Source organism: Gymnogyps californianus, chromosome 7, assembly GCF_018139145.2.
Source record: "Gymnogyps californianus isolate 813 chromosome 7, ASM1813914v2, whole genome shotgun sequence".
NCBI classification, from domain to species: Eukaryota; Metazoa; Chordata; class Aves; order Accipitriformes; family Cathartidae; genus Gymnogyps; species Gymnogyps californianus.
In genome coordinates, this window is record NC_059477.1 from 22,236,661 (window position 1) to 22,261,150 (window position 24,490).

The 24,490-nt window shown below is 37.3% G+C and overlaps 1 protein-coding gene across 1 annotated transcript in view; it reads left to right on the forward strand.

The window, feature by feature from the left end:
* The window catches only part of LRP2 (LDL receptor related protein 2), a 134,270-nt gene that overhangs the window by 34,584 nt on the left and 75,196 nt on the right, over nt 1–24,490 (forward strand). The window contains exons 7-26 of the mRNA XM_050900014.1: nt 83–199; nt 1,010–1,153; nt 2,578–2,697; nt 4,460–4,588; nt 6,292–6,461; nt 8,690–8,913; nt 9,707–9,913; nt 11,546–11,748; nt 12,401–12,541; nt 14,131–14,334; nt 15,221–15,413; nt 16,609–16,734; nt 17,031–17,161; nt 17,928–18,065; nt 18,963–19,244; nt 20,437–20,676; nt 21,317–21,436; nt 21,823–21,939; nt 22,658–23,035; nt 23,937–24,185. Of these exons, the coding sequence (XP_050755971.1) occupies nt 83–199; nt 1,010–1,153; nt 2,578–2,697; nt 4,460–4,588; nt 6,292–6,461; nt 8,690–8,913; nt 9,707–9,913; nt 11,546–11,748; nt 12,401–12,541; nt 14,131–14,334; nt 15,221–15,413; nt 16,609–16,734; nt 17,031–17,161; nt 17,928–18,065; nt 18,963–19,244; nt 20,437–20,676; nt 21,317–21,436; nt 21,823–21,939; nt 22,658–23,035; nt 23,937–24,185 (3,633 nt within the window). The remainder of the gene's footprint in view (nt 1–82; nt 200–1,009; nt 1,154–2,577; nt 2,698–4,459; nt 4,589–6,291; nt 6,462–8,689; nt 8,914–9,706; nt 9,914–11,545; nt 11,749–12,400; nt 12,542–14,130; nt 14,335–15,220; nt 15,414–16,608; nt 16,735–17,030; nt 17,162–17,927; nt 18,066–18,962; nt 19,245–20,436; nt 20,677–21,316; nt 21,437–21,822; nt 21,940–22,657; nt 23,036–23,936; nt 24,186–24,490) is intronic.

Below are 24,490 nucleotides of genomic sequence, written 5' to 3' on the forward strand. Positions count from 1 at the left end.
TATTCGTCTACGAGACAATATTACTATTTCTAACCTTTTAGTCACTTAGAGTAGTTTGGTTTTCTCATGTTTCTTTCCTTAGCTTATGCAACTTGCAGAGGCAACTTCTTCACTTGCCCAAGTGGCCGTTGCATTCATCAGAGCTGGATATGTGATGGAGATGATGATTGTGAAGATAATGAAGACGAAAGAGGATGCGGTATATACTCATGCTAACTTCTAATGATGACATTTTCAGAGGAAGACCTCACTAAGCTACTTCTGTGAAATTTTGACCAATTAAGATGTTCTGAATCCATTTTAATTCTGTGAAAACCTTAGAATTCCATCTTCACTTTTTTTTTTTACTTATGCAATATTTTTTATTGTTGTGTGTGTGAGAGTTATTGCTGTGATACTTAGTATGATGCAAACTAAGTTTAGCATATAGGAACATCTTTTTTTCTTTTACATCTTCTCTTACATCTTTCGGTTTTTTTTCCTGTGGAGATTTTGCAGGTCATCTATTAAGACACATGAGGCTCCTAATAACCAAAATCAATTGGTTGAAAATGAAAATAACTCAGCTCCTCCCAAGCTTTGTCATGCGAGAAACAGAAATTTTAATGAATGAAAGTGTGGGCTTTTTTCTCTTTCATTAGCCTTTTCTATGATGAGCGTTATTCTCTTTATCTAGACAGCCTTTGCGTGTTTGAAACCACAAAACTATAGTTCCATTTCTGGTACAACAGTTAGTCTAAAGCTAAATGGTTTTACTGTTTCTAACAACACAGAAAACTGAAAGGATTCATGTGTCTGCACAAGTATTGTTTGCATTGTACTTTGAAGGTAAAAGAAAGCATGACAAGGAAGTATAGATAATGTTTCTTTTATAGTCTTTCCTAGCTGTGTGCAAGAACCAGAAACTGAATAATGAAGGATAGAGAAGCTTTGGGAAGCTGTTAGGCAAGAAAGTCTAAGTATTATTTGAAACATACTCCTCAATTATTCTTGTTTTTCTTTTCCATAGAAAGTGGTCGCCATGAATGCTACCCAGGAGAGTGGGCTTGCCCTGGGTCTGGGCATTGCATTCCAATTGGGAAAGTGTGTGATGGGGCTGCAGACTGCCCTGCAGGAGAAGATGAAACTAACATCACTGCGGGCAGACATTGCAGTATGTATTAGAATCAAAAGCCTGCACAGAGTAGCAGAAACATCAGCATTGATATCTTTTTACATTCACCTTTTTATCTCATAAACAACGCTGAAATTTTGGACGCTCACTATTTTTCTTGGCACTGTTTTGACTGGATGGTCTGAAAGAGGCATATATGCTGCGAACAGACCGTTCCTTTTGTAAACCTGTACATGAAGTTTCACAAATAAGGATTTTAACTCACTCTCCGTATCCTAAAATGTGTTCAAGAAGGCAGGGAAAGGTGTGCTACATGCCTTTTTTGTTTAAATATCTGTTTTTCCCTTTTTATAAGTAAGAAGGAATGTTGTGTACTGATCAGAACACAGGACTGAATTAGCGTATCCTGAGCCTTGACTAAGTCACTTAGATTAGAGTTTTCAAAAACATCTTTTCACCTGGGATGTCTGGTTCTCCAGTTAGTGGTATACTGGGTTTTCTCTGTTGGAGGCAACAAGCATGCATAGTTCCTGTTAATTTCACTCTTATGAACATTGATTCCCTCTGAGAATCAGGACCAGGGTATTTTAGATTTTTAATTTCTAGGAAGAGGAAAATTCCTGTTAATAAAATCATGCCTTTTGGAATAGGAGGGCAGAAAAAATAATAGGAAATTAAACCTTATTGTAAAAAAGTGTCTCTTGCTTTGCTGCGTGGGTTAGTAGTAACATCAGATGTGGGCTGCAAAGCAAGGCACTTAGCAGAAAAAATTGGGGAAAAGGAATATGAAAAGGAAGGAGGTGGAAGTCAGCAAGTGCTTTACAATCATAATTTGATCACCTATCACTGAATTGTTTATCAGGTAGTAGTACAAAGAAAGGGAGAAGTGGTGAAGGAAAAAAGGAGAAAGAGAGAGAAGAAAAGGATAAAGAAGAGTTTCTCCATGGACACAACCCAACCAATATATTCTAATATATTGGAGTAATATACATATTCTTCTTAATATGATGTAGTAGGGTTTTTTCTGCATAAAAGAGTAAATGATGAGGTTACGTGCCAATAGATAGAGCCCGAGGATGTGTTGTTCACAAGTAGGTCTTGTGGAACCAGAGAAAGGTATGGTGCATTGCAGATGGCTTCCTCTGTGCAGCTTTTTACATGGCACTTACCAGTGGTTGTTCATATAAGATTGATGCTTATCCTTTAACTCCGTTCTGAAAACCTATTATAAACCGTAGCTTACCTTCTGTCTTCCATTTCCTTGCCTGCATATATGTAAGCATATGGGATTTTGTGGAACTTTAGACGTAATTTCTTGTGCAGATTTGTTTTAAGAAGCTGTTCCTGAAATTGTAGACTCATCACAAAAAAGACTATAGATTTGTAACTGTTAGTAAGGCAAAAAGCTATTCTACTGGTAATATGTGTAATTGTATTTCTAAACTATTTTATTTCCTTTTTAGACATATCACACTGCGCTGCTCTGAGTTGCCAGTATCGCTGTCATTCTTCTCCATCAGGAGGGATGTGTTATTGCCCTGCAGGATATACAATAAGTAGCAATGACAGTCGTACTTGTATTGGTAAGTGAAGTACAGTGATTGCAGATATCTAATACCTTCTCACAGCTCATTAGGAAAATTTGGATTCCAGGAAGGCGAGTAAGTTCCAAATGGGTGGATGTACTGGCAAATAGAAAATCTCAAGAGTCAGCAAAAGAATAAAAATCTAAGTAGGGCAACGGCAGCATGGTGACACAGAAACAAACCAGAGAGATATCATAAAGATCTCTTTCAATAAGACCGTTAAAGACATAGTGAGAGCATGATTATGTTTAAAAAGATGTACTCTTGGATGGCTGTTTTATTATCAAATTTTTTTACAGGTCTTTTAGTGGTTAGATGGGGAGAGTTTGTTTCTGCTCCAGGGATGTGTGGTGGTGTATGCCTGGAAGAACAGTTAGTGATACTGAAGTGTTTGATACTTTTTGAAAGTGGCTGTATATGAAGACAGTAGAACATTGTACTTTAAAATGAAAAGGGTGCTTTGTATTTGCACTATGGAATAGCAGTATCTCCTATGACATTTCAGTGTATATACATTATTTACATGAAAATGAAGAATATTTGCAAGAATGTAAAGGTAAGTGAGGTATTTTGGTGTTGCATTTCTATTCTGTAGCTGCTGTAACTTGGTAGCACAAACCCTTGGTAGTACAAATGATTTATCTCAGTAACTGGAAATAGAGTAACTTCAGAATCATGAAGTTTAGCACTGCCTAATAAAAGAAACTGGGTAAATATCTGTTATGGGTTTTCAACCCAAGCTATGGTGTTTGTGCTATTACAAGTATTCCAGATGCTCAGTCTCTAATGAGATTTCTGTATTTTCGAGAATACTGGGTGGCCTAGGGCTGTATGAGCTGCAATGACAGCATGGTTGCTCTTAATAGAGAGGAGGAATCTGCACTGACTCCAGGCACAAAACTTACTCCATTCTTTCACTCTTATGTGGGAAATACATGAAGGACACATTTGCAAACCTGGCACAGTCTCAGTGAGTCTTCTGTTGTTCTTTGACTGCCCTGTAAAGCTAGCTATCTGATTCTGGCTTGTAAATCTGAGTCAACGTATTTTGGTTTGCCGTGATCTAGGCATGTATTTGTAGTGGGAGCAAGACTTGTCATGGGGGAATGGCTAACAGTCAGTAGTGTATAATTCCAGACCTTAGTTTAAATCAATGTTATTGGTTTAAGGCCAGAAGAATGAAACTATAGTGTTAGCGAAGTGTATTACTTTTTGAAACCATAATCTACTCAATTTGTTTTCTCTTTGTTTGCTTCTGGCTCACTATATACTGAAGGTTTTTAACACATGGAAGCTGGAAAGCTACTGAGAACAGCATTTTTTCAGTACCAAAATGCACTATCTAGGATATAGTTCATTTTCACTTATATGTTAACAAATGTTTAAAACCAGAAGTTCCGGTAGGAAGAATACTTGAGATCTCATTTTCTCCTTTTTTGGCTTAACAGTAGAATTACCAGTTTCCAGCAATGTAATGTACTGATTCTACTCAGGTTTTCAAGGTGTGGGTTTTTTTTTTTTTTGGCAGGGGGCGGGAGGGTGCGGGTAGGTCCCCGGGCAGCAAACATCAGTTGTTTTGTTACCCAGAAACAGAAAATTGAAATATTTGCAGAAAAACTTACAAAACCTCTTTTCCCATGCCACAGTTTTGCAAACAGATATAAAGCAAGCAGAGAGGACAATCTTGCAGCTTCCCAAATATAATGACATCCCTTTTATACAAAACATTGTTTATAAATATGCCTTATTCACTTGACAGATTTTGATGACTGCAAAATGTGGGGTGTCTGTGACCAGCTGTGTGAAGATCGTGTGGGACATCACCAGTGCCACTGTGTGGAAGGTTATTTCCTAGAGCATCATCGGCACTGTCGGGCCAATACTTCAGGTTAGTGTGCAGCAGTGCAAGTCTCTTGCTGTTGTTGGACTAATAGATAGAGCTAGCTAAAGTGGCGCAGTTTGCATGGCTATGCCATACAACCGTGTTTGATTTTAACTTAACTCTGGCCTTAAGGACTTAAGGTCAGGACAGCATTCAGAACATCACCAAATATCAAGAGACTCTGCATCTGCTGGCACCAGTAGGCTGGTGGAGCTGACTGCCTCATCAGGGCTGCTTTTCCTCAAAACAATGTCTTCTGGGCTCCAGCGCTTTCTCAGCATTCCTGACTTCCACAGAGTTGGGAGGTCATTGCCAGAGCCCTCCTTAATAGACACAATCTTGCTCCTGTGGGAGGCAGTTTCATGACCTGCTCTCTGTGGAACTCAGTGAGATCAAGAAATCAGGAAACCTCACTTTTTCTAGAAGGACTGTGCCATGCAAGAAGATGGTTTTGCTGAATGGTGAGCTCAAACACTTGCCTGTGAGAGAAACCATGCTCTTGGCTTCTAGCGTCCCAGAGTCTGAGCTCTGCAAGAATGCTTGCCTCACACAGAGTGTGGTTCCCCATCAACAGCAGGCAGCTGCTCCTGGTTGTTCACCTCCTGCTCCGTTCTGAAAGCAGGCCCTGGGAAGCCCTTCTTTGTGCAGATGTAATAGCCTAACAGGCTTTTGTGTGAGGCAGGTGTTCCTGCCTGCAGGAACTCAGTGGGAATGGGAGTCCCTGCTTGGCATAGCTGATTAGCAGTCTTGCTTCTTAGAAAAGCATGAACTGCCCAGTTCCCTCCCCCTTCCTTCTTTCTTCAGCCACGTCTGCAGAGCAGTCATCATCTTGCAATTTTCTAAGTATGTCCTCAAAAAATGAGGAATTTTTTGAGCTAATGAAATATGCTTGACTGTAGTAAGACATGCATATGCCAGCACTGAGAAAGATTGTTCTGTTTCCAGAAAAATTCTGTATCTTTCACAAGAAGCTTTCCATTCAAATTAGTGCGACTTTTGGGCCAGTGAGTTGTTTGTAAAGTGTTGATTTTCTATCATCTTATTAATGGGAGAAGTACATACCTGCTCTAAATCAGTTTCCCTGGATTCATTTTTGCTTTAATTGGGAAGGGGTTTATGTGTAGGGTGAATAGGATTTGGACTTAAATATATTCTTGTCAGACTTACACCAAGCCTTTCAACAGGCATCTACTTTGAAAGTGAACTTTCCTTCAAAGACTTGCTGGAATCTCTCTTCTATTGTAAGATACAACAAAGATTTTCTGATGAGATGAGAGAATGAAGAAGGTGGGATAGAGCAGTACATAAAAAGATAAGAAACATGGCCTGCCTACTAGAATCAAGGAATATCTGAATCTCATGGGGCAGAAAAATCTTAAGAAAGTTTATACTTTGATTAAGGGAGCTAAAGCAAGGAAATAGAAGAGTAGAAATGGTCTTTTTGAGTTTAGATGCACAGGGGTTTTGTGAAAGTTTTACCTGGTAGGGCTTTAAATACATATTCCTGCCTGGTTTGCTCCAGTCTAGAAACCAAAGGCAAATCAAAGCAAGTTAGTACTCACATAGAAACATTTATACAGATTGTAGTCTGAGCATCTATTTAAACCGTTGTGTCCAGTGTGTATGAACCAGTATGTATATATTTCAATACTCCTTTGCAAAATAGCTTGCCTGCAGAGTAGTCATATATTTGTCACCCCTGCTTTCAGCTGGTGTTGCATCAATTATTTTTTCCAATGGCCGTGATTTACTGATTGGAGATCTTCATGGAAGAAGTTTTCGTACTTTGGTGCAGTCGCAGAATCGTGGAGTTGCAGTTGGAGTGGATTTTCACTTTTACTTGCGCAGAATCTTTTGGACCGATACAGTGCAAGATAAGGTGGGTAGAAATTTCAAGAAGAATATATTTTTGTGTATGTGGAAGTAGAGAACTGCAAGAGGCAGAATGTGTTGATAGGCCTTCATTTTTGAGAGCCGAAGCTGGCTGTAATTTTGTTTTCTAACAAAAAGCTCCTTGAAATGTTTTATGTTAATGACTGCGTTTTTCAAGCTATACTATTACATGTGACATATTAAACAAAGAATCCTATTATATGGGAATGTCTTGAGCAACTTTTAATTTTACTTGAGATGGAGTCCAAAAAACTAATTAAGAGAAATAGTAGACATTCTTTCAAAACTGAAAAAATTTTTCTTGGTAATTTTTTGAAACATGATCATTAAAAATGTAAGAGCTGTGTGCCGTCCAAGATGATAAAAATCAGATTTCTTCATATACTTCAAATGGCACTGTAATTGAGCTTGGATAACAAATATTGAATGTATTTTGTGTAATGAGCCAATATTTTGTTACTTTTTTTTTTTTGAAGAGGAAGTGTTTTAGCTTCAAGATACAGTAAAACAGTAATTTAAAAAAACAATCTGGAGACCCTTGTGAAAGTTGGACTTCACCCTTGTTCTTTTTCTCTGTGCATAACTTACTGAAACAAAAAAAGTCCTAGGTCAAATGCTGAAACTCCACAATCTTCATCCCCATGCTGACACCACATATGGATCAATTTGGTGTCACTGTTGTTATTCTGAACCTACACATAAGCTGTAAACTATAGTTTCTACTACAGCGCCACGTTGGTTCTGTTGGAAAGCACACTGCATGACTGTCAAGCAGGGCAGGATTTGTATGCACAATTTTTGACTTGTTCACAATTCTGGCGGTTTTATTTTCACTGCCGTGGGTTCCCATTACTGCAATTGTATTGACAATGGCCGATTAAGTCAGGGTCAAATCTGAACTTTCATGAGACAAGAGATTTATGCTGTCTCTGTAAAAGGTATAAACAAAAGATAATACGGATTTTTTCACTGCACACCCCAGATGGCCAGGACTGCCTTTTTATCTGCCCCAATATTGTTAAATCCTAATTAATTAATTAGGATTAATTAATCTAATTAAGTCCTAGCTAGGATACCCAGATGACAACAATGACATTAAGAATTTTCTTATGATGCATATTTCCACCTGATGTCTTAAAATAAAAGTATTATTAGGGGATTTGTTTTGGTTGTCTCACCCCCCCCAAGATTAAGATGTAAACTAAACCAGAAAATTGTGCGTTGTGTTCTGCGTCATCTTTATCTCATTTAGTGTACTACCTGATAACCTAATGCCCATAAGCTCTTCCGTCAACAAGGTTTCCAAAGAACAGAATAGACAGTTAAATGGTTTGCTTGATTATTGTTACCTGGACCTGAAGAATATTTAAAATGATACAACTATTTCAGCTCTTATTTTTCTTGCATATATTTACTTGTGGTAATCTGTATTCTCATTTAAATACATTCCAAACCTCATGCTGCTGTTCCAAAAAAGGGATAATGATTCCTAGCTTTTCAAATTACCCAGTATTGTAATCAAATGATTACTGTATGTATAAATTTATCGTGTTTATACCGTTTGCTTCATGTAGCTCTGAGCTTGCTTGTAAGATAACAACACTACTTCTTCTTGAGCATGATGCTGTTAAAGTTAGCCTTAAATAAAGGAGACCAGAAGCAATACTGAGCCTTAAGTTAGCCTTAAATAAAGGAGACCAGAAGCAATACTGAGCCTTCTCCTTTCTGCCAGGACAGAGAGCTTTCCCTTTCTTTATTCACTTTGCAATTTCCCCTTAGTGGTTGGTGCAGTAAGAGCTCCCCCTCTTGTTTCTGGTCATTGATAAGAGCTTTGCTAAAGCATGTTCATTTGTTTTCAATTAATGAAAATATTGGGGTTTGCTAGATTCCAGGAAAGCAAGATGTACTTTCCTCATCTGTTTTTTTTTTAATCCAGCCATTTGTCATGCTTGCTAAAGCACAAGGCTTTTTTAGTCTGTTACCTTGTCCATTTTGGAGAAATGCTAGTTGAAGGCAAGCTTCCTGTAGTTTTTGCATTGTTTTCCAAATTTTTGCAAAAAGCCCTAAGCTAAGGAATAGCTTAGTGGGTAACTTGGTTGTATCTAGTGGTCAGTTGTGGATCTGTGCTCAATGTGATGATAAAGGACAAGTGCCATGTGTCTTGTAATTAGCAGAACATCATGTGGGCACTGACAATATTTGTATTGTTTTCAGGTTTTTTCTATTAATATTGATGGCTCTGATTTCCAAGAAGTTTTAAATGTTTCAGTTGACACACCTGAAAATCTAGCAGTGGATTGGGTTAACAATAAACTATACGTGGTTGAGACCAGTGTGAACAGAATAGATATGGTTAATTTGGATGGAACAAACCGTGTGACTCTTATTGCTGAAAATCTTGGAAATCCTAGAGGAATAGCACTTGATCCAACTGTCGGGTAAGTGATATGTGTCAAGTAATACTAAAAGATGTCAGAAATTCCTTTACTCCTATGCAAAAGGAGGAGAACTAAGAAATAGCTAGGGTGGTCATTTTAGAATCCGATATAAAATGTTTTAAACATTTACATTCTATCCTAATCTATTCTACACCTCAAATTTTTATGGGAGGGCTGTGCACTGCTTTTATTCCCAATGTGCGGAATCTGTTTTATGGCTAGAGTTGCATGTGCATGAGCAGCTCTGAAAACAGGGGAACTGTGGAATTGCCCTGAAGAAGAGTAGAAGTTATCCTGAAAGATTTCTGTTGTGATACCATGACAGACCTCGTACTGTCTGAAATAAAGTGGTGGAGTGAAGCCAGGGAAGCTAGTGTTTCCCAGCCCAACAGGCTTCAAAAATGTATGTGAGCCATGAAAACTTGGATCCTCAGAGAATGGGAAGAGGAATTTCATGCAACTTGTAGTGATGGATGCTGCTTTCATGATGCATCTATTTGTCACTGGTTTATTTCTGGCAGTACACTTAAGTCTGTATTTTACTGAGGAAACTCAGTATTTCTGAGGTCTTATGGGTGAAAGCATGTTTCTTTCTAGATAATTCTATAAAAGAAAATGCAAATTACTTCTTGGGCAGGAGGTATAAAGTGTGTTTTCATAGTATGCCAGCTGAGAATCAAGCTCTGTCCTGAAAGGGTGCTCGTTGTAAATTCCATGTAAAATGTCGTTTCTTTGTAAAATCTCAAGGAAACATGAGACTTTTTTGTTTGTTTGTTTTTTTTTTCCTTTGTAGTTATTTGTTTTTCTCAGACTGGGATAGTCTGTCTGGTGATCCTAAAGTGGAAAGGGCCTTCATGGATGGCACAAACCGTCAGGATTTGATAAAAACAAAATTAGGCTGGCCTGCTGGAATAACTCTGGATATTGTATCAAAGAGACTTTACTGGGTTGACAGCCGGTTTGATTACATTGAGACTGTAACTTACGATGGGCTTCAAAGGTAGGAGAAATATTATTCCTTGGAGGTTACAGAAACATTGATTATTTTGTATCTAGTTCAAAGAAAGATTTGTCTAACAAAATGAGATACACAAAGGATGAAAATTACAACCTAATGAATGTGAGGCACCTTGATATCTATGGTGTCATGCTACTTCTAGACAATCCTTAATTCCTCCATCATGCTTTGTCATTCTGCCTTGAATACCTATTGCATTTCTTTTATAATGTACTTTTTTTATACTCCACTACTACAGTACACATTTTTATAGCATTTGCTTTTTATTATTTTTGATTTATATACATTGTCTTCCATCATTGTTTCTTTGCATCTTTTTCATGAATGAATTTATTTGAAATGTTCCACTCCAAAGCACCACTTTGTGTAATGGGTATTAAGTGCTCTTCTTACATTTTATAAATCTTTGCTGTCAGAAATTAAGTCATCACTCACCCTATTGTGATGCTGGGGAAACTGTATCACAGCATGCAAGAAAGGAGTCCTTGAGTTTTTATGGGACTGTGTCTTATAGTATAGTGTTTAGAAGCCTGCTTGTCTCTGCATCTGTGATTAGTCTCTGTTACTCAAGCACAAGAAAAAAATTGTCCCCTTTCGCATACCTCCTACATATTGACTTGAAAAACAGTCCTCTGCTCATTTGACAGGTTTATTGCACAATGTATTTTTTCACTTACAAAATTATAAAAATAATGCTGGTATCTTTGCGCTTTTATCAGGGTTTAGTAAGACAAGAACATGTTTAGTAAAATCTCTGGGTTTTCGAGGTAAAAACTTACCACTCACAGCAACACTAAAAATCTTGTAGATGTTGTGCAGGTGGGCAAGAGGCAATGGCATAGTCTGCAAAGAATGTTAAAATACAGCTTACTGTCCACTTGTGTCACACCTTGCATGCCTACAGCGCGAACCTAAATCACCTGGGAAACCGTTAGAGTAGAGCTGTAGAATTCATCTGATTTTGTAGACCTTCCTTCCTGACTCCATGAAAATAATATTGTAGTGTTGTTACGTATTGTGTGAGGACTAAAATGTCTGTCTCCTAATATTTATCCAGAAAAATATTGTCACACTATCTTGCATAGAATAGATACAATTTATTAGCGTTTGCTTTTCTTTGGTTTTGCATGCGTGATTAGTTCAAGCCAAAGAAAGTTTTTTGTTTTATTTTGTTTTTTTACTGCATACATAGGATTTTATTTTTGGCCAGTGGCTGTTACAGCCATACATTTTTTACATTCAAGGTTTTCTGAATATTTCAAATTGCTACAGAATCTTTGATTTCCTCTGGCCTCTTTTTCTAATTTCCTCTCAGTAATTATGAATCTTTTCGTACATTTTTTGAGTCGTTGTCTTTAGTCACTGTATTTTCTTGGAAATTGCTAACACTTTTGATTTCTCTGTTTTCACTGCTCTATCTGTTATGTTTATGTACCCTGTATGTTTAGCTTCATCTCTTCAGTTCATTTGGTCTTTCTCATTTGTACTTTGGCAGTTTCTATGTAGAAGCAAAAGCCAGTGAATGAATTAATAATCCTGTATCCTTTCCACTATTAATAAAGTTATTTTCTAGATAATATTTCGTAAATAATTTTAAAACCATCTTTATAACAGGAGAACAATAGCTCATGGAGGCTCACTGATTCCTCATCCATATGGAATCACTTTATTTGAACACAATGTTTATTTCACTGATTGGACCAAAATGGCAGTGGTGAAAGCTAACAAGTTTTCAGAATCTAACCCTCAAGTGATCTACCAGTCTTCACTGAGACCTTACGGAGTGACAGTTTACCACGCTGCCAGGCAGCCATATGGTAAGACAGTAAGTAGATTATTAAGGGAGGCTTAGGAACTATCTTACCAGAAGTTGGTAAAAATTATGAGACTGTTATTTTGCTGTAAAGAACTAATAATTACGATACATAAACTTGTATTGTAAAGCTAGACTGGTTTTTATCACACAGTGGTTTCATCCAGCTCCTGTAGCTAATGAACTGTCAAATGCAACATTTAAGAGGGGAGGGGGCTTATTAAATGTATTGATGTTTGGAAGAGTCAAACTTGTGCTTATGAGCAGTATTGGTGTTTGGGACTTTTTTCCCTGAACACTGCAATGAGGGTGCAGCTGGAAAAGGCTACCAGTGTGAATGAATTCTGAGAGAGATAATTCTGAAGTAGACCTATATGCAGAAAACTATAGCCCAGATTATGGCCTCAATGCTGTGTGCTGAGTATCTCTGTTCAGAGCTAGAATACCTTTAATGCCGGTTATCTCTGATGTGATTTCGGTGCATTCCAGGGTAGAACTGGTGGCGTGTGATTTCCATGTCATGTAATTTCCACGTCATGTAATTTCCACAGAGTCCATGATTTATTGTGGATGTTGAAAAAAATCCTGAAAAATCAAGATAATGATGCCATTAGGTTAATAGATGAAGTTATAATCCTATCTGTATTATTTTCCAGTAAGAAATCCTTGTGGAAGTAATAATGGGGGATGTGAACAGATCTGTGTTCTCAGCCACAAAACAGATAATGATGGACTAGGTTATCGCTGTAGATGTATACTGGGCTTTGATCTACACGTAGATGGACGACATTGTGTTGGTAAGAAAATACCTTATGATTGTTGGAAATAGCACTATTCCATTAGCTCGAGAGTTATTTCTAGAACATCTTTCCTTTCTTCAGTAGCTTTGTGGGTTCAATATGCCAAGGACTTCATGTTTTTCCATCACAACTCTTGTTCACAGCTTTAAATGTAATCATTTCTGCTGATGTTCATTTCAAGCCACAACAACTTAAACTCACCACCTTTTATGAACATTTTAAGAGAGTTAGATATGGAATATGTGTAGACAGCTGTATGATTAAGCTCTTAATCCTGAAATCATGCATGCATGCTTGCTAATATGCAGATTTTGCATTATTATTTTGAACACGTAAGCCTGCTTTCCTGTGCAGTAATGTGCAGGTTAGGTTGGTCTTCTCCCTTTGAACACATATGGCAAGAATAAGGGATTCAGTGTTGGAGCTGTGGGCTTCCATCAGCCATCTGCTGCTTCCTATCTGAGTGCAGAATTGTCACTAATGGCAGGTTTACCATGTGTATCTATTGGCAAATTAAGCCAGCTATGTTGTCTATAGTTATACTATTTGACTATGCATTTATCTGGCTAGCTCAGATATAGTCTGGTTATATGGTGGCTCCACAAAGCCTGTGAGTTATTTTTTTATAGATGATTGTAAAGAGGTGAGCACAGAAGATGATTTGTGCTTCCATAGGGATGATGTTTTCTGCAAAGGTGTGTTAGGACCACAGTAACAATGCAAGAGGAATACCTGACTGTCACAGAAACACTAGACAGATAGCGATGTATTTCAAAAGTCAATTTAATGATATCAGAATGTCACGGTCAAATTGAACAGGAATGTTATGTTGTATTGAGATATAATAGCCAGATTAAACAGGAATATTTAGTTGTAAACACTGCGAAAAACGCAACTTATTTACAGGTTCAGGATGTCAGTTGGGAACTCTCACTACACGAACTATAACCAAATCTAAGCTTAGAATGATGACTCAAAATGCGCAATCACTCACCGATAAGGCGAGGCACTCAACCTGCAGGAGTTTCCGTGGGTGGCGTCCCGACCCAAGGGGAGAGTCACCCGCTGCTCCGAGGAGGACTGGCTCAATGTGCCCTCCGGCGGGGCTCCGTTTATACCCTAGGTCGGATCGGGGCTCATGGTCATATATGGTCAGCGGTCTGGAAACTTCTCTTAGCCGAGGGCTTTCACTGGTTGAGGTGTTTCTGGCGGGCTCGGGTAGCTGGGGTGGGTGACTTGGGGCACTCTGCATATGTGACTCCAGTCACCAAGCGGCCGGTCTGCTCGACCCCCAAACCGCATCTTCTAGTTTTAATTCTTTCCTTTGAGCAGTCAAGAAGTTTCGGTCTTTATCGGAGTGGGTGCACCTGCCACACTGACCACATCACCTAATATTCTGGGTTGGGTTTTGTTTTTCTTCTTCAGTTCTTAGGTGTGTATATATTTAAATTCCTGTTTTCTTGTTCTTTTTTCTATTTCCAGGCTATTAGTATTGCCAAAAGAAAATAAAGCTTTACAGTTAATTAATGCTCAATTATCTCACCTTGTGAATAAGTAAAGACTGTATCTGATCTTTTCTTTTGCAGCTGTGCAGCAGTTCCTGCTGTTTTCATCCCAGCTGGCAGTGCGGGGGATCCCATTCAATCTCTCCACCCAGGAAGATGTGATCATACCTGTAACAGGGAGCCCTTCATACTTTGTTGGAATTGACTTCTGTGCTCAGGATGACACCATTTTTTTTTCAGACACAAGTAAAGACATGATCTATAAACAGAAAACCGATGGTTCAGGTGCGAATCGTTCTTAGGAATTGTAGAGTAATTGTGGTAAGGGGAGTAGAATATATATTTCTAAAAAGAAGCACAAAAAGTCACATTGTGAGATATACAGATAAATCTCAGTGTCACCCCAGTAATCTGGAAAATGTTTGTCAAAAATGTTTGTTCAGCTCATATTAAGCTCGTTGAAGTCTCCTGTTCTTTGACAAACTTGCTGAATGTGTTTGGGAATGAACTATTTGTAGCACTTCTCACAACTAGTATTTGTCATCACCAGTCTGTTTATCCAGACTAGTATGCCTTTCAGTAGTATGAAACTGAGTTTCTCTCTTTAATTTCCCAATCTGGAGAGCAGAATGTTTGTTATGATACTGTAATACAGAAAAAGAACATTATGGTTGTGAGATTTTTGGAAGTCCTACTTGTACTGTGAAGAATGTTTCTTTCCAACTTATAATAATGATCAAATATATATTAAGTCAGCATATAGTCTTCTGAGCTTGCTTGCTGCCTTGGGTCAGAGTAATGGTAGACTGCAGCTGACCATTACTATGCAAAGAGTAGGTAAGGTCTGGCTGTTGAGCAAGATGTCCTTACTGCACTGACCTTACTGACCTTCATTCATAAAACTCCTCTCAGTGTAAACTTAGTGACAGATTTTTCTCTCATCTTTGGCTAGTCTTTATTTCTCCTCTTTTGCATTTGTGCTCCTGAGCATATAACTCCTTCACCTGGAGCAAAGGGCACCCCCCCCGTCCCCTTGGTTATTGGTCTTTATATTAAGTAGCACAGAAGCAGCATTTTTACCAAGGGAAACCACTAGTTTTGTGAACAGAATACTGCATTCATGTTATTTTTTCTGTTCCTAAACATTTACAATGTGCGTTATAAATTCTAGGAAGAGAAATCCTGACGGCTAATAGAGTGGAAAGTGTTGAAGATTTGGCCTTTGACTGGATCTCAAAGAATCTGTACTGGACAGACCCTCGATACAGGAGCATTAGTGTGATGAGGCTGGCAGATAAATCTAGGAGAGCTATTGTTCAGAATTTAAATAATCCTCGATCAATAGTGGTTCATCCTGTTATTGGGTAAGTTTAGCTTTGATTCTCACTTGAAACTGTATGAACAAATCTATGGTTTAAGCAGAATTGGTGAGATTAGATTTACATCTCATTCTGAATTTCTGTTTGGATTTGTGTTTGTTTCCAAAATACCATCACTTTTCAGGTCTCTTGTCTTTATTTTGTTTGTTTTATTCTGGCCTAGGATTCAGCACCCAGAGGAAAGGGCAAGGTGATAGATTCCACAAGAAAGAAGCACTCAAAAGAATTCTCCTTAAAAGCACCAGTTTTTTTTCTTTTACTTCTGTGTGTTGATAAACAGGCAAAAGAACTTTTGTTTCTTTGTATCACTCAGATTGGAAAGCTATTTCTCATAGTAGAAAGATAAAGTTTTCTAAATTATTTTTAATATACTTTCAGTTCCCAGAATGCTAACCTTGGTTCCTTTATTTTTTCTATCTGAATTTCTTTATTTGAAACGTATTAGATGCTACTGGCTGTATTTGATACAGACCTTACAATATGTGATTCTGTGTACATAAAATGAAGCCCTACTTTTCTTTGATGGAAATGCTTAACTTCAAATTCAATACTCTGTGTTATTTGGCCATGCCAAAACAGCGTTTCTTTCACAGCATAGTTCAGCTTCCTACTGCTGTATCACTGAATTTCTTAATTCTTGGATATTGAATTTTCATGTTTAGTAGCCAAATACACTGTTTTGGAAGTAATCTCATAAGAATAGTGTTGAACTTGGATCCTTGGATATCTCAACCTTTTTTGTTTGCTGCTTTGTAAAGTTATTTAACACTAGCTTCAACTCTTTGACTGTAGGTGTAAGTCAAAAGGATCAGGAGAAAATTCTTTGTAATGTTCATGCTTACTTGTAAGTATTACCTGGAAGATGGCATTTTTGCTTGATTCTTCCTCCCTGTCAGTACTTAAATGAAATCCTTAACAATTTTAACAAAGTTATGGATATTTTACGTCTAAAGGAACAAACCTCTTCCAAAGATTTTGGAAGTTGTTGTACACAGGATAAATATTAACTGTTGGTACCATTACAAATTGAAGAGAGGGAGAGGGTCAACATAAAATTGTATTTTTTTAAGGTATGTGAAGGTGTGGTACAAAGAAGAATGTTAATGCCGTTCAAATGTTTGCTCTGTTTAATTACGTTATATCATTGGGTTTATATGTCTTCTGACATATGTTCTTTCAGGTATATATTCTGGACAGATTGGTTCCGTCCTGCAAAAATCATGAGGGCCTGGAGTGATGGATCCCATGCCTTGCCAATTGTGAATACAACGCTAGGCTGGCCTAATGGCCTAGCCATTGACTGGAGGTAAGGACAACACAGAAGACAGAGAAGCTTTTTGAGCAAATGTGTTTCTTCCTTTAAACTGTTAGGGATTAAAAATAAAGGAATTGTGTCAGATTGCATGCACTGGCACTTTTGTATTAAAGACCTTGTTTTTCAATTTGTTGAAAAGCCTGTAAAATGTAAGATTTTCTCAGAATCCCTCCCCACACACCCCAATAGCCTCTTGTCAGGTTTAAGATGATTATTTGAGAAAATGTTAGTGCTTCCTAATGGACATAATGTCATTTGAAGAGATATGACATTTTCATTATTTCTAGTTCTCTAAGGCTGTACTGGGTGGATGCCTTTTTTGATAAAATTGAGCACACTACCTTTGATGGGCTGGACAGACGGACTCTTGAACGTATTACTCAGATGACTCACCCATTTGGCCTTACTATTTTTGGAGGTAAGTCTGGCATTGAAAAATATTATCTATTATTATCACAGATTTTTTTTTTTCATATGGTGATCTGTGAGTATGTGAGATAAAATAACGCAGCCTTTGTAATACTGCTTTTCCTATAAAAAGCACTGTTGAAAGTTTCTATTAAAAATATATATTTAGTACTTCTTGCTCATTTTTAGGACTGCTTTTATGTATATTTGTGTTTAAATAATTTGAGGCAGATCAGGTAACTCTTTTAGTGCAACAAGGCAGATACGCTGTACTAATTATAGCTTCCAAGGTGGGATTCTCATGCTGGACAGACAAGGTAAATCACCTCCCTAGAGATGATCAGCAATTTCAGGATTTTATTAGTTATATGTAGAGTTTATCACTGGATTTATGTTGTGTGTGAAGAAAGATGTCAGTATCTGATCCCTTTGGATTTTGTGTAAAAATATCTTCAAAAACATTCTAAAATTTTCTGGAAAGTTGTCTTAATGAATGGCTTTTAAAATTGCCTTGGAATTTGAAATGTTAGTTGAGTCTGTTATATCTCAATTTAAGTGAAATCTGAGAGCGCTTGTTTTTCGAAGTTATGTCTGCCTATGACTGAAGGACTCACTTTGACTGCCTTAGTGATAAAAGTCTTTTTGTCTTTTTCATGAAACAGTTGTGAAAAATTATTAAACTTACATGAAAAGCCTTGCAGTTTTTTCTCATGATGCTTGATCTTTTATGTCGTATTGCTCTGTAATTGTTATATGTTAAGTGTCTTTCAAAACAGGTTATGCCTATTTCACTGATTGGAGACTTGGTGGAATAGTTCGAGTGAGGAAGTCTGATGGAGGAGAAATGACTATTATTAGGAGGGGCATTAGTAACATTATGCATGTTAAAGCATACGATGCTCATTCCCAAATAGGTGAGCTCTTTTGTTGTACAGATGCAAGACATGAAATAGGGAATAAGAGACAAAATAGCAGGACAGCAGGTTTCCACTCTCAATTTTAGAGATGGCTTTACTGAATTGTAACTGACATGCAGGGGAGGCAGCACAGGCACTTGCAATCACATGTTGTATGTTTCGCTGCTTTGTGACTGTATGCAGTTTTCCTCCACCACTTCTGTTACTTTATTTAATAACCTTGTAAAATGAAATTATGTTTCCATTGTATTTTGTGTAATCATATCACCAATTACAACCTTGTATTTCTCTTCTTCCGATAGAAGTTTTAGTTAAACTAAACTATTTATTTTGAGGAATTGGGTAAATGTTTATTAATCAAACTACTATTCTTAAAGTAATCACTGTGCATAAGTCTCTAATTTTTTCTTCTTTTCACTGCTGAATTCTATGCAATTCTGTGATCTAAAACAAGGATTTGGTATTGTAGTTAATTTAGTAAAACACCCAATGCACTTATCAAACATAAGATCAGACCGTATGCTAAGGCTCACCACCTATTTGGTGTCCAAAGATTGGATCAGGTCTCTCAGCCTTGCTGAGACAAGGGTCCTCATTTGTGGTAGTATACTTGTTTCCAGACAGTTGCTGAAAATCGGCAGAAAATTGGATGAAATTTAATAGTATGTTCTGGGCTTCCATAAACATTTGTGTCAATGAAGAGTGGGACTTACTATTATGACTTACTACTACTATTACTGACAGTGAACTTCACCCTGTTTTGCAGTGTATGCAAAACCAGGATTGCTACAGCATCTTTTTTTGTAAAATATTCTTTTACAGTTACTATGCACTTTAATAGTTCCAAGCTGTTATCAGTAGTGTATACATTGACCTTCCCTATCCCTTTTTAAGGCTCTAACTACTGTAATAGAGGAACAAATCCCAATGGAGACTGCAGCCATTTCTGCTTCCCCGTACCAAATTTTCAGAGAGTTTGTGGTTGTCCTTATGGCATGAAGCTGGCTTCCAATCAGCTGACATGTGTTGAAGATCCATCCAATGAGCCACCCACTTTGCAGTGTGGCTCCTACTCATTTTCCTGTGGTAATGGAAGATGTGTGCCTCGATACTATCAGTGTGACGGTGTTGATGATTGCCATGATAACAGTGATGAACAAAACTGTGGTTCTTTAAGTAAGTAATCCCTGTAATTTACAGTTAGTATCTGTTGTTTGCAGTTCAGAAAATTTGACAGCTCAGTCGGATTTCGTTGGAATAAACCCCAATTTTTTAGGGTTGCGTCTGTGGATAAATCCTGAAATCTACCTGAGAGATTAGTTACTTTGGAAATTATTCGGATAACTCATGGGAATATGGGATTCAACACTGGCCACCTAAAGAATGCATGAAAATATTCGTATCTCACTAGTTCTCAAAATTCAATTTACAGAGTAACAAAAATTTATCTTCTAAAGAAAAAAGTTGTCTTTATTCTTAGCTTTTTGTAAATTTTGAAAGATATCTGAATAGCACTTGCTTGTCTTATTTTGATGCATGGGGAGGGACAAACCATCTTAATAAAGATGAAGACATTTAAAAAATAGCACCATAAGAAAAATAACAAAACCATATGCATTGTTTAACCTTGCTGTAAGTTTAGAGCAGCGCCTTTTATTTCATTTAACATCTGAATAGAAATTTTATGGTTTTCATTATATTTGGGCACTTCTGAACTATTTGTTACATCTGGATTTTTACAATGAAGTGGATTATAAGCACGTTGGTAGGTTTCCTGGTTTTACTGTAAAGTGTCTCACACAAAATATTTTGTTGATCGAGTAAATTGAGAGAACAGTTGGATAATTATAGTTGATAAGATATTGAAGAGTTCTTGGCTTTTATGACATATTTGGTGCTTCTTTCTTCAGAGTTAATTCTTTCTTTTAAATCACAAACAAGAAAATAGGACATATTAATAAAATGTGCTCCTTAATGCATAGGACTAACTAGTATGACTAAGGTATAAACTCTACTTCTTATTAGTGGGCTATTTTAGAATAACTAGAATGTCTTTTGGGGAAAAGGAAAGTATAAAGCAAATGGCTACTTGAAGAAGTTATTTTTCTTGTTCTTTAGATTGTTTTGAAGTGCTTAACAATTTAGTTTTTTACTGATTCTTGCAGTTTAAAAAAGCTTGTAAGTATTCTGTTCAGTTCTGCAGCATGTTGGCATGACAGACATTTTCATTTTAAGTAATGTGCTTTTTAGAATTTGATGCATATTTTAGACATTCTGTAAGTATACTAAATGTACTGAATACTCTGGCAGGGAAGGCAAGTTTTGGAGATCTTTACAAAAGTGTCCTCCTGTTTTGTTTTTTATTTAGACAATACTTGTGCTTCATCAGCTTTTACCTGCACCAGTGGACAGTGTATTCCAGGTCGCTGGCGTTGTGATAAACACAATGACTGTTTTGATGGCAGTGATGAATTGCATTGTCCTACACAAGGACCCACTTCATGCCCTGTAACCCTGTTCACCTGTGATAATAGAAGATGTATTCCTAGGATCTGGCTATGTGATACTGATAATGACTGTGGTGATGGGTCAGATGAAAAAAACTGCAGTAAGTATCACAACTGTCTGTTGTTTTTTAAACAACTGTGTATGTCCACATAGATATGTCTGTTGGTGTAAGGATGCTAAATGAAATTAGAAGAAAGAACTAATATCTAAGTTAGACTAATATTTTGCAGTCCGTAAGATGTGGAAAACTCATCTAATTTGAACTACCAGAGCCAAGTAGAATGCAGAAAAATAATTAAAAAAAATAAAAAGGGGCAACTGTGATAGTTATAATCATGGTGCTGCATAATGTCATCCACTGCCATTTACAGCAAAAAGCAGCTAAAGCTTAGATGTTCTAAGCACTGATTTCATGACTGATCTCAGTAATGACTAATGGTGTAGTCAGCTAATCTAGTCTGGAAGTTTTTACCAGAAGTAAGACAGTAGTTTTTCCATATGCTTTCTTTAGCATTAGTTAGCACTGAGTGGAATCTTCTGTTTGTTTTGCACGAGTCCAAGCCTACATATGAATAAACAATTACCTGATACTAACGTGTTAGTGCTTGTAATTTATATGATTACTAGTTGCTGCATTACATGCTGCAAGTTAGTGATAGTGTCTTTCTACTGTCTCAGTATTATGCTGATTTCAGAAGAGAGAAAAGAAACACATCTGCATTTATTGTCATTCTTAATAGCTTTCACAGGTACTTGTGAACCCAGGCAATTTCAGTGTCCGGACCATCGCTGTATTGACCCATTCTATGTCTGTGATGGAGACAAAGACTGTATAGATGGTGCTGATGAGCATGACTGCAGTAAGTGTAACTTTTGTTTGCTGAATGCCTCTTTATTGTTTCCTCACTCTTGCCCCCTGAGGGGTCTTTGGTGACCTCATATTACCAGCTCCAAGATAGCAGAATGCATAATAAACCTGTCCATAAATTAACCCTGTTTGTGATGCTTGTTTTAGCATTTTAGTAATCCCTTTGATCTCTAGGCTAGTTGCAGAGGGCTGAAATATGTTTCCTCTGTTTTCTGCAGATTCCAAGGTCACTGCATTTTCTGTGTCCCAGGGAAATCATGGTCTTCAGTGGAACTTGGACTCCTGGTGTCATATCTGACTTGGGCACCTGTAGAAAAATGGGGTGCAGTCTAGCTCTGTAAAATAAATAAATAATGTCACTATGTTTTTATTTTGTAGTATATAACTGCAGTGCCACAGAGTTTAAATGTCTAAGTGGAGACCAGTGTATCAGCACTTACTACCAGTGTGATGGTGTTTTTGACTGTAACGATCACTCAGATGAGACTGATTGCCGTAAGTATATTGATGCTGAAAGAAAGGCTTCAGTTATTAGGTGATGCTTCTGAAAATTTCCTTTATCTGCTATATCAAATAATTGGCACTACTGTCCTTAAAACCTCAAAATTCTTTTTAGGGAAACTTGTCTATAAATCGTTTTTCTGAGCAGAAATTTCAAACACAGTAGGTTCCAGCTCAAGGGTAGATTTTTCTGGCAAAGAGTAGCGTTTGCGTTCCTTTTGGCTCTAATGTTTTGTTTTACTTGGCACCTCAGTCTCAGGGTTTAAAATTAGAATTAAGAAGTCTATTCATCTAGAAAACTGAAAACCTTGTATCCATGAGAGACTGAAACTTTTCCTTGAGTATTTTTTTACATTTAAGTTAATTAAAATGTTGCAATGCAGGGCGGTGAAAACTAGTTTCAGCAAGTAATTTCATATTGCTTTGGGCATGTACATAGATATCAATATACATAGATATCAATATGTGCTTGCTCAAAATATAACAATAGTTGAATTGCCTTGTTCACCGTATTATAAAGTAGGAGTTAAATTGGTCAGATTCTGAAATGTCATGTAGATTGACTGACTGTGATTCTATGGCCTGATCTGAGCGCAACACAGTTCTTAATCGTATTGTAACTACTTATGCAAGAGATGAACTGAACAGAGTGATTTTGCTTCTCTGTCTAAAATTGAAACAGCTTCTGAACTGTTTAATGTCACTGTTTTAGCTACAAGACCACCAGGGATGTGCCACCAGAATGAATTCCAGTGTCAATCAGATGGCAATTGTGTTCCTGCTAACTGGGAATGTGATGGCCATCTTGACTGTGCAGATGGTTCAGATGAACATCATAGATGTCCTGCCAGGACCTGTCCTCCGTCTCTTTTCCGCTGTGATAATGGCAACTGTGTCTATCGAGCATGGATCTGTGATGGTGATAATGACTGCAGAGATATGAGCGATGAGAGAGATTGTCCTACTCAACCCTTCCGGTGCCCCAGCTGGCAGTGGCAATGTCCAGGTCACAGTATCTGTGTGAATCTGAGCAAAGTATGTGATAATTCTGCCGATTGTCCTAATGGAGCTGATGAATCCCCACTGTGCAGTAAGTTACTGTTTAAGCATCTTCTGTAGCCTACTACGTGCTACAGCTTCAGAAAGAAATGGAATATTCAGTATGCTGTATTTAGTGCAGCAACATTTCTAGCAGAAATTGTAAGCACGCTGAAATTAGAGCTCAAATTACTAAGTGGAACTTGCTTGCAGTGAAAGGGGACTACAATGGTGACTGATGAATTCATTAGCTATGTCCAATCTTGTGCTCTGAATTCAAATGTGACTTCCACTGACTTCAATATAGGTTTTTATATAGCAATATGGGAATGAGCTTTGTGTTCCTGAACACATTCACTAAAGCATGGTATGCTTTAAGTTCAGATGAAATGTGATTCAGTCCTTAATATTTTCTTTTAAATTTCTAACTTCAAAAATCATGAAAAAAATCTAAAAGCTCATGTGTAGCCAGAATTTGTATTTATGTTGATTAAGAATTGATTTAAGCATAACCTTTTTCTTTCTTTCCTTCTTTTCTCCTTCTTCTCTTTAATCAATGTACATTCTCAGATGAACCCCAGCCAGGTATGATTATAAATGATTTTAAATTATTGCTTATTAATACAATTTTAGGTTTGGAGTGGTACAGTAGATTTTTGTATATTTCTAGCTAATTTTGAAAAATTTGTTATAAATGCTTAGACAGCCTTCTGTTTAACATTAATTTAAAGGGATTCAGTAGTACATACTATGTTACCACCTGCCTTTATGTGCATTGTGTGTGTTATATTTTGCATGAGGGCCTCAGTCCAGTCTCACATTGTGTAACTGATGATTGTGCAGTCATGTTTTAGCAGCAGTCTTAGGCTAGTAATGCAATTGCAAAGTATTAAATTTAGCATAAGAAGCTTTTGTTAACTATTTTCTTATTTCCTTCTCCAAACCCATTTCAGATCAGGAGAGCTGCTCTGACAATAATGCTGGCTGCACTCATGAATGTATTCAAGGACCCTTTGGAGCTCAGTGTACCTGTCCTATTGGATACCAGCTTGCAAATGACTCCAAGACCTGTGAAGATATTAATGAATGTGACCCTCCAGGCTTTTGTAGTCAGCATTGTTACAATGAGAGAGGGTCTTTCAGGTGTTACTGTGATGAAGGATACATTCTAGAAACCAATGGGAAGACTTGTAAAGCAGCAGGTGAGGAACATTGATGTCAACCTAAAGAATGACAATAGTGTCTGGAAGATGTCCAGCTTTGCCATTTTCATATTGTTCTCTTTTAAAAGAGCTGATGTAAACAGCCACTTAAAGTTGTTCATGACAGATGACCTTCAGTATTGAAACTGTCAGCTGAGGGGTTAATTGGAAACTGTTATTTCCTTGAAATAATATATTTAAATTAAAACTGTAATTTTTAACCCTGGAATGGTCAAAAATAATATTCTGGAGAAAAGCAATGCCTGGCATTTGCTTTTTGCCAGGCATAAAATTTGCTCTTTATA